The sequence below is a fragment of the Abramis brama genome (genome assembly GCF_963993115.1).
Source record: "Abramis brama genome assembly, chromosome: 4".
Lineage (NCBI taxonomy): Eukaryota > Metazoa > Chordata > Actinopteri > Cypriniformes > Leuciscidae > Abramis > Abramis brama.
Genome location: NC_139966.1, coordinates 33,195,113 through 33,213,011, shown reverse-complemented (window position 1 = coordinate 33,213,011; position 17,899 = coordinate 33,195,113). Strand labels below are relative to the sequence as shown.

Sequence of the window (17,899 nt, the reverse complement as noted above, 5' to 3'; positions counted from 1 at the left end):
CCCAGCCAATCAGCACGCTAGACAGCTTTGCATTGTGCTAGCTGTGTATGACAAGCCGTTTTAACATTTAATCTTTAAAACCCACTAGTCTCTATTTTCATGCTACTAGTACTTATTTTTTAGACACTAGTATCGATTCCATTAAGTACTAGTGCTTATTCATTAGATACTAGTGCCTATTCTTTAGATAGCCTACTAGTAGGCTACCTTTTTAAAAGATACTAGTAGTTATTCATTAGATTCTAGTGCCTATTAAATTGGTACTAGTTCTTATTTATTAGATACTAGTGCTTATTCATTAGTTACTAGTACTTATTCATTGGATACTAGTACTTATTCATTAGATACTAGTACTTATTACAATAGTGACTAGTAACTATTCTTTTGTTACTAGTAACAAATGAATTTTTTTGCCATTGACTTCTAGCCTGGGTTTCCCCATACTGCCTTGCTCGCAGCGCGATTTTATTCACGCTGCTAGGCAGTCTGGACACCATGGACCAGATTTTCCCCTGAAAAAGGGAACCAATCACAGAACGGGGAGGGAGCAGCGATGACGACACCGAAGCAGTTTGTTTATATCAGACTCGACGTTACCTTCTACCCTCATGTTTATCTTGCACAAACGGTAATATTCGCTAAACGCCATCGTGTACAAATAAATCTTTGACCCATCGTCTTTTTCCATCGTCGTCTTCTTCGTTGAATATCTGTCACTCTACATACGTCATCTGGTATAATTGAAGCGCGCATTTGATAGACATTCATAGCGCCCAATAAACGGCTCTGGACATTCGTAAACCACACCTCAAATACGAGAAAATGAACACGTGGTTCCCAGACCAAGTCTCAAATGAGACTTGGTCTGACGTTAGCCAGGCTAATTGACTTCTATGGGGATCTGTCATTCAGATATCAATTATTCAGTTCTGACTAGTGTGTATTCCAATTGTGACTAGTACATATATATTAGATACTAGTACTAGATACTAGTATTTATTCAATAGTACTAAGTCATTAGATACTAGTACCCATTAAATATATACTAGTAGGCTACTTATTCATTAGCTACTAGTACTTATTCAATAGATACTAGTACTTATTCAGATACTAGTACCTATTTATTAGATACTAGTATTTATTCCAAATGTTACTAGTAAGATTTTTTATTTTACTAGTAAGATTTTTAATTGAACTCTCCAGTGGCCATTCTGACTAGTCCTAACATAAGACGAGTAAAAAAGCAGCTGTGATTAGTAAAATAAGAATAGTTACTAGTAACAATTACAAAAGATACTAGTGTCTAATAAATAAGTACTAGTATCTATTGAATAAGTACTAGTAGCTAATGAATAAGTACTAGTATCTAATTAATAGGTACTAGTATCTAATGAATAAGTAGGCTACTATGGGGCGCCGTTTGTAAAGCGGCTCACGCTGAAAATAACAGCAACATTTTGTCACATTTAGCTTCAAACTATGTTTAAAAAACTGGTATGAGTTTTTGACGGTCACTTTTTAGCACATTTAAAAACAATATTTGTCAACTTAGGAATATTTTAAATAGTTAAATCTAAATGCTAAATCTAAATGTTAAATCTAAATCTAAATGTTAAATCTAAATGTTAAATCTAAATGTTAAATCTAAATCTAAATGTTAAATCTAAATGTTAAATCTAAATCTAAATGTTAAATCTAAATGTTAAATCTAAATGTTAAATCTAAATCTAAATGTTAAATCTAAATGTTAAATGTAAATCTAAATGTTAAATCTAAATGTTAAATCTAAATGTTGAATCTAAATGTTAAATCTAAATCTAAATGTTAAATCTAAATGTTTAATCTAAATCTAAATGTTGAATCTAAATGTTAAATATAAATCTAAATGTTAAATCTAAATGTTAAATCTAAATCTAAATGTTAAATCTAAATGTTAAATCTAAATCTAAATGTTGAATCTAAATGTTAAAGCTAAATCTAAATCTAAATGTTGAATCTAAATGTTTCGGGGGAAACTAAATATTTAACTAATATGCAAATTAAAAATGCCGGTAACCGGAAGTGCCAAAATAAAAGCTCGAGGAGGTCAGTGTGTGTTTATAGCATGGTTTATAGTGTCAAATAACGAATAAAAACCATCTCATCCGAGGAAGTGGACTCTTGGACATGGATTATCATGATAATAACTACCTAAAATAATAAACACGTTTGGATTTGAAGAGTAGGCTAGTGTCACTTCTATGAAAAGTGCGGGACTTATGACTTGTAGCCATAATAGCCAGCCACGAGGGGGCTCACTTTGACTGAATGTCAACTCATCACTCTCTGTCAACTCATCACTCTCTGTCATGTTCGCCCCGGACCAGGTACGTCGTTCAAAATGTCCAACGAAACGGCGTTAGCCGAGAGCATCGGCAGAGCCGTCCTGGCGGCTATTCAAAATGTTTCTAACGTTACAACGACAGCAACCGCCTCAGGGCCTCCACAGGCCACCTCGGTAAGTATGTTTTCCAAATCACGTATAGCATTCGGTTCTTGTCACGGCTAACTTAACTAAACTAGCAAACGGTAGCCAGTAGAGATTTGCTACTAGCACCAAATGCGCTTTATGTGTAACGTTAGCACATTTGTTTTCTATAAAGCGTAAAACTCACACCGGTTAAGTGACGCAGTGGGATGAACTCATGAGTAAATGTGAGTTTACGATTATGTGAAGATGTTCTGAGCAGCAAAGCATAAATTATATAATTTAACGTTAGCGTTTCAGCTAACGGAGGCTGTTTGTCACCCCTCAGGCCCACAAATGATACTGTAAAGTCAGACATCTCACCTTGGCTTAAGTTACCTGCTGGCCTTTACTCACAAGATAAAACTGTTCTCTGCTTTGCTAGAGAGAGAGAGAAATGCTGGTGGAGGACAGAGGCAGTCACAATGATAAAGACATTTAATTTAATGTTAATTTAATGTGAATAAGGCACCACAGTTAAGAGTGCATACTGTAAAAAAGCATAAAATGTATCTCTTTGTTTCCTTTGCCAATCTCAACCCTGGTTTTTGAATGTTGCTAATATTTTGCTAATGTCTTTTCAGACTCCCACCACCTACAATTACACACCGCCTGGGCCAGCCACACCCACCACCTCCACTGGGACATCATACCGCTCGGTATACTTTCATACTCATGTAACCTAGCTAGCTGTTTGTTGGTTTTTTTAATTTGTGTGGTGTAATGTTTCGGCATTAGTTCCAATCATGGTGGCATATTTTACACAACACCAGTGTTTTGATTTAATAAATTACTTATTGACAAAAAAAGGTTAATGAACCACCTGGTAATCGATCAATCGTATAGAGACCCCATGGTGGGTTGATGATACTATCAGTTAGTTGGTTTGCATCTACATTCTACAGTTTGCATTCATAATGAACTAAAAACGTATTGCTCTCTTGTAATGCACAGGTGTCTGTGTTTTCATTGATTTCAGGTTCCCTTTCCATCAGTTCATCAAAGGACTGCTACACACTCACGTTTTGTCAGAAAAAACAAAGCCTGCAAACACTATACAAGAGATGTTGTGTGCTTGCCTTTTTCGTCAGCATCAACATTCCGCATTCCAAGGGGAGACTCCAGAGCAAATTTTGCACGAGATGGCCTTATTGGGAAGATCTCTTTTACATCTGACTGGTCTGAAGCACAACTTAGAGAAGAAATGACTGCCATTTTCAGAAGAACGTTTGCATTGTCTATGGGCCAGTCATTCCCATTTGAGTATTTGAGTACAGTCAAGGGATGCAAAAGACTAATGAAACCAAACGTCTCAAGCAGTTTTCTGTGGGGTGGAAAAGAAGTTGCCTCGATTAGTTCAGCCACTTGTCTCTATATAATGGCATTAATATGCAAACCTGTACAGGTACACAGTTTATATGTGACATGTTTATGTGTTTATATATGACAGTACAGAGTTTCAGTTATTGGCAACATTCAATGTATTAGAAGTAAAAATATGTATGTTGCTTATTCTGCTTCTTTACATAAATAACATCCCTTTTTTAGGTTAACTTAGTGTTAAATACTTAACTACCACTGGCTTGATGTATTATATATCACACATGACATACTTTTTTCTCCAGGAGGAACCTGAGGATCTCTCCGATAGTGACTTTGAAAGACCTGTGGGCCGGAGAAGGAGAGGTGGGTGTGAGAATTTGAAATGTTGTTTCGCAACAGGTTGTAGGCACAGTCAACAGTTATTTTCTCACAGCAATGGGTTTATCATTCATTTATAAAAAAAAAAATTTGTTCTAATTCTGCTCATCCCAAAATTCAGATATGGGTAATTAATTAAAAATGTTAAGTGCTTTGTTTCCCATTACTGATATATATTTTCCCTTCTTTTGTCCATAACATGTCATTTAGTTCATACAGTGTCACCTTCCTCAAGTGAAAGTGAGCTCATCAGTCAAGGGAGTGAAAATGACAGACTTGAAGAAAGTCCATCACGTCAAAGAAGTAGGTTAAAGCACTTGTTTATATTATATTTTCTATGGGCTGTATGGTAACTGTATTCAAACCCTGGTCCAGCCCTGGTCCTTTCTGTGTGGAGTTTGCATGTTCTCCCATGTTTGTGTGGGTTTCCTGCACCATCAAAAACGGACACATTTAGATTATCCGGTCAGTGCCCTTGACCAAGGCACTGGCTCAGAATGTGGAGTTGGTTCACCACCGCTCAGTCATGAAGTGTGCAGACCACAACACTGCTGAGTACAAGACAGGCGTGTAGTGTGAACAGTACAGTGATCTTAAGACTTTGAAAGTCCTGTAGTGTGACCAAAGCTTAGCAAAAGCAAACCTGACAGAATGTAAGCACCAGTTCTTGTATTTAAAAGTCAGCCTCAAATGGATCACTGTAAGCAACCTGTAAACTGTATTTGAATTGGATGTCTTGATTCATCTACCTACAAGTCATTATAAGAAGTGTAGACTGACGGAGAGGCGACTCTCAAACCTAGCTCATCTTATTCAGTTTTGCTTCACCCTAAATCATTAAAGGCTGCCTTTTAAATTTATTTTAAAGGAAAACACGTAAAGATGGAATTAGTGTTAAGTTGCACTTAGATAAAATGAGATTAACATCATTACAAAAATATTTCCCTTTGACCCTCCTTTTCTTTATGCAGGGCTGAGTACAGTGCCTTCATCACAGAGGGAAAGTGAGGCCAGATGTCAGGAGACAGAGAGCAGCACTCAAGAAAGTGAAAGTCAGGGCCAGGCAGAGGACCTGAGACAAGTGTTTCCTTATAATGTGGCAGAATTTGTGTAAGATACTGTTTGGGCTTCACAGAAATACAGCAGTGTAGATGTTGGTCCGTTTACATTATGAACCTCTGATAAAAGTCTCTCTCTCTCTCTCTCTCTCTCTCTCTCTCTCTCTCTCTCTCTCTCTCTCTCTCTCTCTCTCTCTCTCTCTCTCTCTCTCTCTCTCTCTCTCTCTCTCTCTCTCTCTCTCTCTCTCTCTCTCTCTCTCTCTCTCTCTCTCTCTCTCTCTCTCTCTCTCTCTCTCTCTCTCTCTGGTTTCTGCTGAATTTTCTGCTGTCCCTGTTTATCTCCGTTTGCTCAGCCCTGTTTATCTGGAGGAAGATGAGGCTCTTGAAGAGGCAATTCAGCGTAGTCTACTAGAAGAGTGTGATGGACCTGCTGTTAATACTTTAAAGTAAGAGTTTGAAGGATTAAAATTTAAGAATATGTTTTTAGATGTGCTGATCCTATTTCCCTACATAACATCACATAAAAAACTAAGGTGAACTATACTGTATTGGGCATTCAAGGTGAACATGAGGGCATCCATTTACTGATTAGATTTAACAGTTTCCTTTGAAGGGGTTTTGTTAGTCTTTGATCTTTCTACTAAGAGTTGAACTATGTGTGAATGTTACAATAGTCTTAGTTCTCGTGACCATGTGTTGTTTATACAATTTGGGGGTACCATTATCTCAGTTGGGGGTAATTGCCTCTATTGTCTTTAGATGATTAGATTCAGCAGTCATCCCTAAAGGCTGTGTGTAAGTTCAGCACCTTTAAGGACAGCCCACTGAATGGCCTATAAGATACCATGTAAAGTTCCCTCAGTCAGATCATGTTGGAAGTCCTACAGCCGCGTACAGAGGAGTTCTCAATAAAGAATAACTTCTGATGAACGCGATCCCAACTGTCTCACTGGTCTCTGCTTTGAAGAAAGAAAAACTTTACAAGTTACAAATCATTTTTTATTACGGTAAATATCTTGTTTACACCAGTGTAAACATCGCAAACTCAACATCGAACAGTTATATCATTGTGCACTGAAGGTGATAGTGGAGTAAATGCACAGATAGTCAAAGGTCTGTTTATCTTTGTCATTGTTTTTTTTAATATAGGTCATCTGAAATGCTGAGCAAAGAAGAAATTGCAGGTCTTCTACAAGCTCACAGTGAGAGAGTTATTACATCGGGAACAAGACAGATCTATATCAGTCGAGCCAATGTTTGGACCACAGCCTTACGTGTGTTTAAGAGACCCAGTTTTGCAGAAAGCTGTGATAAGCTCTATGTCATATTTACAAGCGATGAACATGATGCTGTGGAAGATGCTGCTGACCTTGGGGGTCCAAGACGAGAGTTTTTCCGTTTACTAGTGAAGGCTATCTTCCAGGACAGTGGAGCTTTTGAAGGTTTTTTATATAATATATTTTGTGGCTACCTGACCACAAATATTGGTTTGTAAATGCCAGAGAAAATAATACAGAATGTGCTGCTTAATTTATTTAATCTTTCAGGCACACCAAATGGATGCATACCAAGACTGAACATGCTCCACTTGCAAAATGGAGTGTATCGAACCATTGGCAGGATGATGTCTACAATAATAGTGCAAGGGGGTGAACCACCTGCATTCCTGTCCCCGAGTGTAGTGGACTACATTGTGTCTGGGGACATTCTACAAGTTCATGTGTCACCTGATGATATAGGTGACCCTGATTTAAGGGAGGACCTCAATAAGGTAATGCACAATGTTCTGATCTGAAGACTATTGTAGTAAGCCTTCGCTTTTTTTGAGTATTCCACAGCAGTACAGTTACTTTTATTTTGGTGGAATGCATTATCAAAATAAATTTGTTTTCATATTACCAAATAAGTAAATAAAAATTCAAACTTTTCTTGTCATAGGTAAGTAACTATTAAAGGGTTAGTTCACCCAACAATGAAAATTATGTCATTAATGACTCACCCTCATGTCGTTCCAAGCCCGTAAGACCTTCGTTCATCTTTGCAACACAGTTTAAGATATTTCAGATTTAGTCCGAGAGCTTTCAGTCACTCCATTGAAAATGAATGTACGGTATACTGTCTATGTCCAGAAAGCTAATAAAGACATCATCAAAGTAGTCCAAGTGACTACAGTGGCTCAATCTTAAGTTTATCAAGCGAGAAATACTTTTTGTGCGCAAAAAAACAACAAAAATAATGACTTTATTCCACTATTCATTTCCTTCTCTCTGGGCCTAGAGTGAGTTCTAGTAGTGTAATAGTGTAGCGCGTCTGTGTTGTACGTCAATACTTTGATGTCTTTATTGCCTTTATGGACATGGACCTTTACATACATTTTCAATGGAGGAACAGAAAGCTCTCGGACTAAATCTGAAATATCTTAAACTGTGTTGCGAAGATGAACGGAGGTCTTACGGGCTTGGAACGACATGAGGGTGAGTCATTAATGACATAATTTTCATTGTTGGGTGAACTAACCCTTTAAGTGAAATGCACTACATTGTACTTCTGTCTACATAGTACTTCTGTAAATGTTGGTTAAATGCAGTAATTTGAGAAAATAACATTTGATCTGTAATATTTAGGTTCAACATGCAACCTTGCAGGATGATTTGGAGAAAGCAGTCAGCTGCTGTGACTCATGGCGATATCAAGTAGAGGGGCTTCCACTCATTGTCACCATGGCCGACAGAGATGTGTTTGTGAAAAATGCAGTGCTATACCACACTGTTGTGCAACGGCAGAGCTGCCTTGATCAACTAATTGATGGCTTGTCCCACTATGGAGTAAGATTTACCTCACAGTTCTGTATCATCTTTGTTTATCTTTATGGCCTTTCATTTATGGCATTGAATTTTCAGGTTTTATCACTCCTGAGAGAGAACCCCAGCTTGCGTGTGCTGCTTGACATACCAGGAGAGGACAAAGGTCAAGAAGCTGATTTTGTAGCTGGTATTCTCAAACCAAGCTACTCCGTACTGGGGAGCAACAGAAGAGCTAAGGAGGAGTTGATGGTGGTCAAATTTAGGGAGTTTCTCCAATGTGTTGAAAGTAAATATGTATTTGTAGTTCAGTATATTATACAATAAGGCAATCCAGGAAATTTACAGATTAATTTTATTCTTTACAACTCAAGAAGCTGTGCCTATCTAATGTTTATGTACCACAAACAAGAATACAGTTGTTATCTGATTGCTTTTCAGAATAAAATGGCTTTTTCACCAAAATACCTATACAGTAATCCATTAGTCACTCAATTATTCATTGATTCAGGCTTTCTTAAACCTAAGTATTTTCAAGTCTCCAAGTCAACACTGGTTTCCCTTTGCTTTTAGATAAAGAGCTGAGAGACACATATGGGGACAGGACTCTAACCAACGATGAGGAGGCATTCTTGAAGACTTTGAGCCCTGGTCACATCCTGGCGTTTGCTACAGGTAGCAGCAAAGTCCCAGCCATTGGCTTTCATCCATCTCCTAAATTAATGTTTATTCATGATGAAAAAAAACATCTTCCCATTGCGCACACTTGTGCAAATGAGCTTCACCTTTTTGTAAATGCAAAAACAATGGCTGATGATGATGAATTTAACTATTGCTTCCTAGTAGCACTAATGAATGGATCTTTATTCAGCACCATTTAAACGAGATGTTTAACAGCTACCATTAAAAGTACAAGGCTTATTTTTTGCAAGCATAACTGAAGCATAAGTGTACTGTCCTAGTTTTGATTTATACTGTAAATCTACTATAAATTTACTGAAATCAGTTAATCAAATTTTCTGTTAAGAGCTCATTTGCAATAAAAATGCATCATTGTGATGTATTTCTGTAAATCAACAGCCAGCCATATGCAATCAGTATAGCCTAGTGAAAAAAAAAACAATTCAGTAGCTGTACTTGAACAAGAGTGTACAACCTTAGCCCCTTTGAGTTCATTATAGTTTAAGGACTTAAAGGGATAGTTCACTTTAAAATTAAAATTCTGTCATCATTTACTCACCCTCAAGTTGTTTCAAACCTCTATGGATTTCTTTCTTCTGCTGAACTCAAAGGAAGATATTTAGAATAATGTCAGTAACCAGACAGTTAACTGATCCCATTGACTTCCATAGTAGGGAAAAAAATACTATGTAAGTCAATGGTTCCAGTTAACTGTTTGGTTACTGACATTATTCTAAATATCTTCCTTTATGTGCAGCAGAAGAAAGAAAGTCATACAGGGTTGAAACAACATGAGGGTGAGTAAAGGATGACAGAATTTGTATTTTAAACTGAACTATCCCTTTAAGGTTTGGCTGTACATATTAGTATAAAAGGATTGATAGAGCTATCAGCTGTGGTTTCTGATTGTTAAAAACTCTGTTCCTGTTTTTGGATGTTCATTAACAATTACAAAAAGTGTTTACCTCTGTGAGGACTGTATCTGACCCTTCTTTATACTTTAAGATGTTGTACTGTATGATGGGAAGGCTATGGAATCTGTCATCAGAGTAATAAATCACTAATATGGGTTTTGATTGTTAAAAACTCTATTCCTGTTTTTGGATGTTCATTACAAAAAGTGTTTACCTCTGTGAGGACTGTATCTGACCCTTCTTTATACTTTAAGATGTTGTACTGTATGATGGGAAGGATATGAAATCAGTCATCAGAGTAATAAATCACTAATGTAGTTACTTTAACCTTGTGATGTGTGTGTTTTTTAAAAATGAGTTTTTTATACTGAAACAGTAGTGAAGGAATAAACTATGTACATTTACTCAAGCAAGGTACTTCCGTAGAAATTTGAAATACTTTTTAGATTACAATTTTTAATTCCCCTCCTCACCATTAAAAGCCATGTATATTCAGATTTATTGATGTTGAATGTTTTGTGATAAACTGAAGATTGTATTTGTCGATGTGTTGAAAAAAAATCCTTCTATTCCTACTCCTCAAGCACTTTACAAAACCTTTTGGATTAGCTGCAAAATGCACAAATGTTTTTTTCTTACCTTATGAACAGCCATCTTCTCAGAGATACATAATAAAGATACAATAGTTATGTATGTATATTATAAGATCTTATAAAACACTGACAGGTATCGTTTTACTTCACGGAGTACTTTTACTTTACATATTTAGGTACTTTAAAAATTAGAAACAATGTAGTGTAAGACAGTTATGTATCAATACATCTGTAGAGCCCTGAAAAGTATTGCACTGTTCTTTCACATGAGTCATCTTGTATTTATCCACAGTACCATTGCTTTTGACTTGACAGAAAACTAACAGATGCAAAAGTGCGTCTGTAGCCTTTTTAACACTGACATCAACTATGTGCCATCATGTCATTTTCAAACATCTATATCAGGGATGGGCAACTTCGGTCCTGGAGGGCCACTGTCCTAAAGAGTTTAGCTTCAACCCTAATCAAACACCTGAACAAGCTAATCAAGGTCCTCAGGATTACTAGAAAATTACAGGCAGGTGATTTTTTTCAGGGTTGGAGCTAAACTCTGTAGGACAGTGGCCCTCCAGGACCGAAGTTGCCCATCCCTGATCTATATGCTGGCAAGAGGCTTTAAATCTTGTAGTTTAAGAAGCACAACAAAACATCAATATTTGTTTCACAGTGTACTTTTGAAAGTGCAATAAGGCTAATGTTACCCAGTTGTCCATGTTATGCTGAGATCACACATTTACAAGTTTATCAAAAATAAACTGTTGTGTTCTCTGAAACAATGTTTTGCCATTGTTGTTGTCATTTTGAAGAGGGTTAATGGCATTATTCAGTTCTTGCAAATCCCTGTCATTCAATGGGGAAAATCCTCTTTGAGAGTTTGGTGAGGAACAGAAAACTACCCCTGCTGTTGAGAGTTCTGGGTTGTGAAAATGAGGCAAATCATTGTCCAGAGTAAAAAGCTGAACTGGTGTTCTATTTCCTTCAGATGATATAGAGTGATTGTTAAATCCAGCTTTAAATTCCTCCAAAGTGCGGTTGATTCTGGGTAGAAAGACATAATGGAGACAAAATAGGTCTGTTGCATTGTCTATGTCTAGGATACCCAGGGATTCCAGTTCATAAAAAATGGGTGCATAAATATGGCTGCAGTTTTTGTTCAAGTCTCGGTTAAAACGCTCGATTCTCTGATTATGTACAGAACTTCCTGTTAAGACAGAGCCTTCCCCCCTGCTCGCATGCATGTCCTCCCAAATCTGAACGTTCTCTCCTCCGTGATCAGTCCTGATGTGCAGTGGTCTGCCAAACTGTCCAACAGCTGAAGTAAAGAGGTCTCTTACAGTTTCAGCACGATTATTGTTGGAGCAGTGAAGAAACATCAACATCCTACTGTAACCGTCTATGGCACCATGAACAACCAATTTCCACCTAATCAACTTATGATTTCCGTCTACATGCCATATAAAATTTGGATGTGGGACAGAGTATACTCGCCGAGCTATTGCTGTTCTTCTCCTGGCTAGGACACCAATTGGGTCCATCCTTCGCAGTGAATCTCTTACACGCTGTCTTTGAACCACAATGTTTTTGGAGCGGAGATGCCCCATAAGCATCACTTCTCCAACATTTGGGTGTTCAGTTTTTATTTGTGACACTTCAAGATCCAACTGTTGATCACTGATGCTCTTATATTTCGACGTTGGGATATTATAGTCTTGCAGTAACTTGTAGAAAGTTGGCCTTGAGATTGAAAGAATAGATGCTGCTTCTGTAAAGGTGGTTCTCTTACGAGAGTTCTCTCGTACTGCGTTCGTAGAACGCTGCGGGAAAAGTCTCTTTTCACGAAATACTGAAGCAAAATTATCCTTAATTTTCATATTTGTAAAACGCATTGCGGCAGTGCACAGCCATGGCGAGACGGCTCGCTCACTCATTGGCTGTTCTGCGGCAACTGCATGAGCCTATCGAGCGAGGGCTGATGCAACATCAGACCAATGAGAGTGCTTCGCGCGCTCCTCGTCACATCCCGCCGAAACGGGTGTGGCCATCCCCTATAAAAGGAGCTCGAGTAGGCTGATTCAACTGATTTTCATCTCTTCAGCGAAGCTCACGCATCGCTGGATCACGGAGAAGCAAGCGTCGTCGAGGCAAGCTTTTCAGCGGGACGAGCCCTTGAAGCCGCTGGCCTTCGCCGCCTTCTACTGCCGTACCTGCTGCGCTTTCCGGCGCTTCATATCCTTTATCTGCTCTGTTCTGTGTGTGTGTGTGCAGTGTTCCCCGAACACTCACCCCTAAAAGAGCCGCGTCTTTTTCAAGATGCCATCCTGTGGCTCGTGCCGAGCCCCGCTCACCGAGGGAGACCGCCATGTTATTTGCGTCTCCTGTCTGGGCGAAGATCACGCAGCGCTCGCGCTCGCTGACGGCGGCTGCCCTCACTGCGAGCTTTTGCCGATGGTGACTCTGCGGACTCGCCTGGCACAGTTCTCCGAGCCTGCGCCCCCCGCCGCGGTGCCGCGCCGTAAGAAGCGCCGCTCGCAGCGGGCCCCGGAACCCACCTCTTCCCGACAAAGCTCGCCGGCTCGCCCGCCAGCTTCACCGGCTTCCCCCGAAGCACTTCCTGATGCTCAGCGCCCGCAGTCTGCCGCCGCTTCATCTGAGGAAGTTGTTTCTGAAGTCGAGTCGGTCGAAAAGGATTCCTGCTCTCTGCTAGCTTCAGGCAGTGAAGACTGGGCGAGCTCTGCGGATCTCACGCCTCCTGCCCGAAAGCCGTCGGCTAGAGCTAGCATCGAGAGGGAGCTCATGCGAGTACTCGCGTTGGCCGCGGCGAGCCTCGGCCTCGAGTGGTCTGCACCGGAACTCCCCTCGCGCACCCGGCTTGATGGTAGCTTCCTCCCTGGTGAGCGCACTTCTCCTGTGTCTAAGCCCGCTCCGTTTCTTCCTGAGCTTCATGAAGAAGTGGCGAAGGCCTGGAACGCTCCCTTTTCTGCACGAACACGTTCGTCTGTATCCCCAGCATTTTCCTCCCTGGATAATGCTCAGGACCGAGGCTACCTCACTCTGCCGCCGGTGGAACAGGCGATAGCAGCCCACCTTTGCCCGCCCTCTGCTGGACGGCGGACTAAGCCTGCGCTGCCGTCAAAAGCCTGCCGCATGACGTCGTCGATGCTCGCGCGGATCTTCTCCGCCGCTGGGCAGGCGGCATCGGCTCTCCACACCATGGCCACGCTTCAGGTTTTCCAAGGCGATCTCCTCCGCAAACTGGACGAGATAGGACCTGAAGCTATCTGCATCGCGGACCTGAGAAGCGCGTCGGATCTTTCCCTCCGCGCTACCAAGGCTGCAGCACAAGCCATGGGACGCTGTATGGCTTCCGCTACCGTAGCCAAGAGGCATTTGTGGCTGACGCTCACGGAGATGGCTGATGCAGAGCGCAACGCGTTCCTCGACGCCCCGCTATCCTCCGCTGGCCTTTTTGGATCTTCTCTCTCCGAGCTCGTGGAGAGATTTTCCGAAGCCCAAAAAGCGTCACAGGCGTTCAAGCACTTCCTGCCGAAGCGCCCCAGTTCTGCAGCGGGCCGTGAGAAACAGGCCCCTCGGAGCTCACAGCCTCAGCCCCCGCCTTCGGCCGCCCCCTCACAGCGACAGCAGCGCAGCTCACGCCCTCGCTCTCGCTCTACTAGCCGCCGCCCCACTCACCGCGGGCCGCGACCAAGGGTTGTGTTGAAGCCGGAAGCCCCAAAGAAATCCTAGCACGCCTAGGAAAGCGCAGGTGTGTAAGCCCCGTTGCGACCGGGCCCTCACCAAAGCGCACCGCTGTCTCAGTCCCAGGAATTGCGACTGCTTCAGCGTTCTCAGCAGAGCACAAGCCCGCACAGCTGCCCGCTTGCCTGCACACAAAAGCCGTTTTTACGGCTACCCAGATAAATCCCGAAAAGAGTGTATTTTCTGGTGTCCCGGCCATGGCCGATGGTGCTATAAATGTAGTGTTGATGCCCACTTCTCTGTGCCCATCTCTACACACAAGCACAGCCCTGCACACAGGGCCCGTACTCATAAGATCGACGCAGTTCGATCGCGCCCCAAACATAGTCAAAGTGCCCACTTCCCAGTGCCCACAAACACTATGTCTGGCAAGCCACAGGCTCCCTGTAAAAACGGGACCTGTGCGCGCCCGCTCTGTTCAAGCAGACGGCGCGGCCAAAGCAGTAAACGTGCCCGGTCCCCGCCCACGTTCACTTGTAGGCTGCATGAGACCTTCTCAGACCTCCCCCGCTCAGATAAACACTGTAGCGCGGTCGAGGATGAGCGTTTTGCCCGCTGTATTACGCGCGCTCCCCGCCTCAAATGTCTCAGGCGTAACGCCTATGCTAGCGCACCCCGAAGCGCCGCCGTCGCACAGCGAACAGAGCGCGCTTCGCATCCAACCCCTAGCCGGCCATGCAGACGCATGGGCCGCGCTTCCAGGGGTTTCGGACTGGGTGCTAGACATTATAAAGAGAGGCTTCTCGCTACAGTTTTGTCGACGCCCTCCACGCTTCACAGCGCGCGTCGAAACTACGGTGAATTCAGAAGTAGCACACCTACTTCGCGCCGAAATATCAAAACTGTTGAGCAAAGGGGCGATACAACATGTATCCCAAGCTCAAAGCGAAGGGGGGCTATACAGCAGATACTTCCTAGTCCCCAAAAAGGACGGTGGTATCAGACCCATACTAGATCTAAGACGACTAAACAGAGCTTTAGTGAAACGCAGTTTCAAAATGCTCACGACCAGCAAAATCCTCGCGCACATTCGCCGAGAAGACTGGTTTATGTCGATAGATCTAAAGGACGCGTATTTTCAAATACAGATAGCGTCACGCCACAGGCGATTCTTGAGATTCGCCTTCGAGGGTCGGGCATACCAGTATACAGTCCTGCCATTCGGCTTGTCCCTGGCACCCCGTACATTTACGAAGTGCATGGACGCAGCGCTCGCTCCCCTCAGACTCAGGGGCATGCGAGTGCTGAACTATTTGGACGACTGGCTGATCATAGCTCAATCACGATCTCAGCTCGTGGAGCACAGAACCATGTTACTCGATCACCTCGAGAATCTTGGTATCATGATCAATTGGACGAAGAGCTCCCTGAACCCCAGCCAAACTATATCGTTTCTGGGCATCGTTCTGGACTCTCGTTCTATGACGGCGCAGCTGTCGCAACAGCGCGCGCTGCGCATACAGCACGCAGCGAGGTCCTTCCGCTGCGGTGCGATTATCCCGCTCAAACGGTTTCAGAGGATGCTGGGCCTCATGGCCTCAGCATCATCAGTTCTCCAGCTGGGCCTGCTTCGCATGCGCCCTCTGCAGTTCTGGTTGAAAGCGCGAGTGCCACGCGGAGCGTGGGCACTCAGCCGATTGCGCCTCAAAGTCGATCAAGACTGCGCAGCAGCCCTGAGACCATGGGCGGCGGGCGATTGGTACCGTTCAGGTGTAAGCCTGGGGACTTCCTCGAGAGTGAAAGTGGTGTCTACGGACGCATCCACCTCGGGATGGGGAGCGCTGCTCGAGGGCAGGCCGTTCTTTGGCCTTTGGTCAGAACGAGAAAAGCTCCAGCATATCAACTGCCTGGAAATGCTAGCAGTTCACAACGCGCTGACGCGCTTTTGTCCCCACATCAAGGACCAACACGTCGTAGTCCGCTCGGACAACACGGCCGTGGTGTCCTACATAAATCGCCAGGGCGGTCTCGGATCCAGTTCCCTTTTCAGGCTGGCCGAGCGCCTCCTAATATGGGCTCAGCGCAACCTGCGCTCGCTGAGAGCGGTGCATGTGCCCGGGACACTCAACCTGGGTCCAGACAGGCTGTCCAGGAACAACGTTCCCACGGGCGAATGGTCTCTACACCCACAAACAGTCCGGCTGTTGTGGCAGAGATTCGGCAGGGCGGAGGTGGACCTATTCGCGTCCCCAGAAAACGCTCATTGCCCCGTGTTCTTTTCGAAGAACGACAGCGCACTGTCCCACAAGTGGCCGCACTGCCCGCTATATGCGTTTCCCCCAGTCTCCCTCCTACCTCAGGTGCTGGAGCGAGTCAGGGAAGTGAAATGCCCAGTACTGCTTATAGCACCGTTCTGGGACAACCAAGCCTGGTTTCCAGTCCTGATGCAGTTAGCAGACTCCGCTCCATGGCCAGTGCCATTGAGGAGAGATCTCCTCTCGCAGGCCAGGGGCTCGATTTGGCACCCACACCCAGAGCTGTGGTCCCTTCATGCGTGGACGCTCAACGGTTACCCGTTAGTCTCACGGATGGAGTGCTGAACACCATCACTCAGGCTAGAGCGCCTTCCACCAGGCGGCTTTATGCCTCGAAGTGGTCGGTTTTCTCCAGCTGGTGTACAGCTCGGGGCCTGTCACCCCTCGATTGTGAGGTGACGGAGGTTCTCTCCTTCCTACAAGAGCTGTTGGACAAGGGCAGATCCCCTTCCACGCTCAAAGTCTATGTGGCGGCTATCGCAGCGTGCTCGACAGCAACGCCAGGCCAGTCACTGGGAAGGAACGATTTAGTCATCCGCTTCCTCAGGGGAGCTAGGAGGCTGAATCCCCCCAGACCTCCCTCAGTCCCGGTGTGGGACCTTTCTACGGTCTTGGCAGCCATGAAAGGTCCCCCCTTTGAGCCTATCCAATCTGTCAGCCTCAAACATCTGTCTTTCAAAACGGTGTTTTTGATGGCCCTCGCTTCGGTGAAGCGCATAGGCGATCTGCACGCGCTCTCTGTGAGTCCAACGTGCTTGGAGTTTGGGCCCAATGACTCCAAAGTCATACTCAAACCTAGGCACGGCTACGTGCCGAAATCCCTCAACACTCCGTTTAGGGCTCAGGTTATTTCCCTGTCTGCCCTGCCGGGATCAAACGAGGAAGGGGACTCGAGCTGTCTTTGCCCCGTTAGGGCTTTAAGAGCTTATGTGTCCCGCTCCGCTGCCTTCAGACAGACGGAGCAGCTCTTTGTCTCGTTCAGTGGACGTTCCAAGGGAACGGCTGTTTCGAAACAGAGCCTGTCCAGGTGGGTGGTTGACGCCATAACAATGGCTTATACCACCAAGGGCCTTCAGTGCCCCTTGGGCATTAGAGCGCATTCCACGAGAGGCGTTGCCTCATCGTGGGCCTGGTCTAGCGGGATTTCCTTACAGGAAATATGTACGGCGGCGGGCTGGGCCTCGCCGTCTACATTCATAAGGTTCTACAACCTAGAAGTTCCCGCCCTGCAGGCCAGGTTGTTTTCGGTTTAGCCGAATCAGCTGTCTAACCAGGACACTGATTTCGCAGGCGCACAGCGCCACCGAAGACTTCACCGCACTTGCAAGCCAAGTATTTTCGGTGTATTCGAGTCAGCTGTCTAAACACGGCACTGATATCGTAGACGCACAGCGCCGCCGAAGTTTTCTGGACAGAATTGTGTAAGACCCATGTTTTTCCCACATTAGCCAGGCTCCCTCCTGCCTATGTGATGTTATATCGCGTCTAGAACGCACCTATTTGGGCGAAAGTGTGTAAGTCCCACATTTCCCACATCAGCCAGGCTCTCCCTGCCTATGTGACGCTGTATCGCGCTTAAGGGCGCATCCATTTGGGCGAAATTACGTAAGACCCACATTTCCCACATTAGCCAG

At 44.0% G+C, this 17,899-nt stretch overlaps 1 protein-coding gene across 1 annotated transcript; it reads left to right on the top strand.

The window, feature by feature from the left end:
* Positions 1-2,380: 2,380 nt before the first annotated feature.
* Positions 2,381-9,302, top strand: LOC311082170 (uncharacterized protein; the record flags this gene model as incomplete). Its single annotated transcript, XM_084112909.1, has 12 exons — positions 2,381-2,497; positions 3,091-3,165; positions 3,486-3,911; positions 4,132-4,192; positions 4,418-4,510; positions 5,179-5,317; positions 5,619-5,711; positions 6,415-6,707; positions 6,813-7,036; positions 7,890-8,090; positions 8,166-8,355; positions 8,640-9,302. The coding sequence occupies 12 exons, from the start codon at positions 2,381-2,383 to the stop codon at positions 8,945-8,947; spliced, it is 2,220 nt and encodes a 739-aa protein (XP_083969035.1). The 3' UTR covers positions 8,948-9,302.
* Between the last annotated feature and the right edge of the window lie 8,597 nt (positions 9,303-17,899).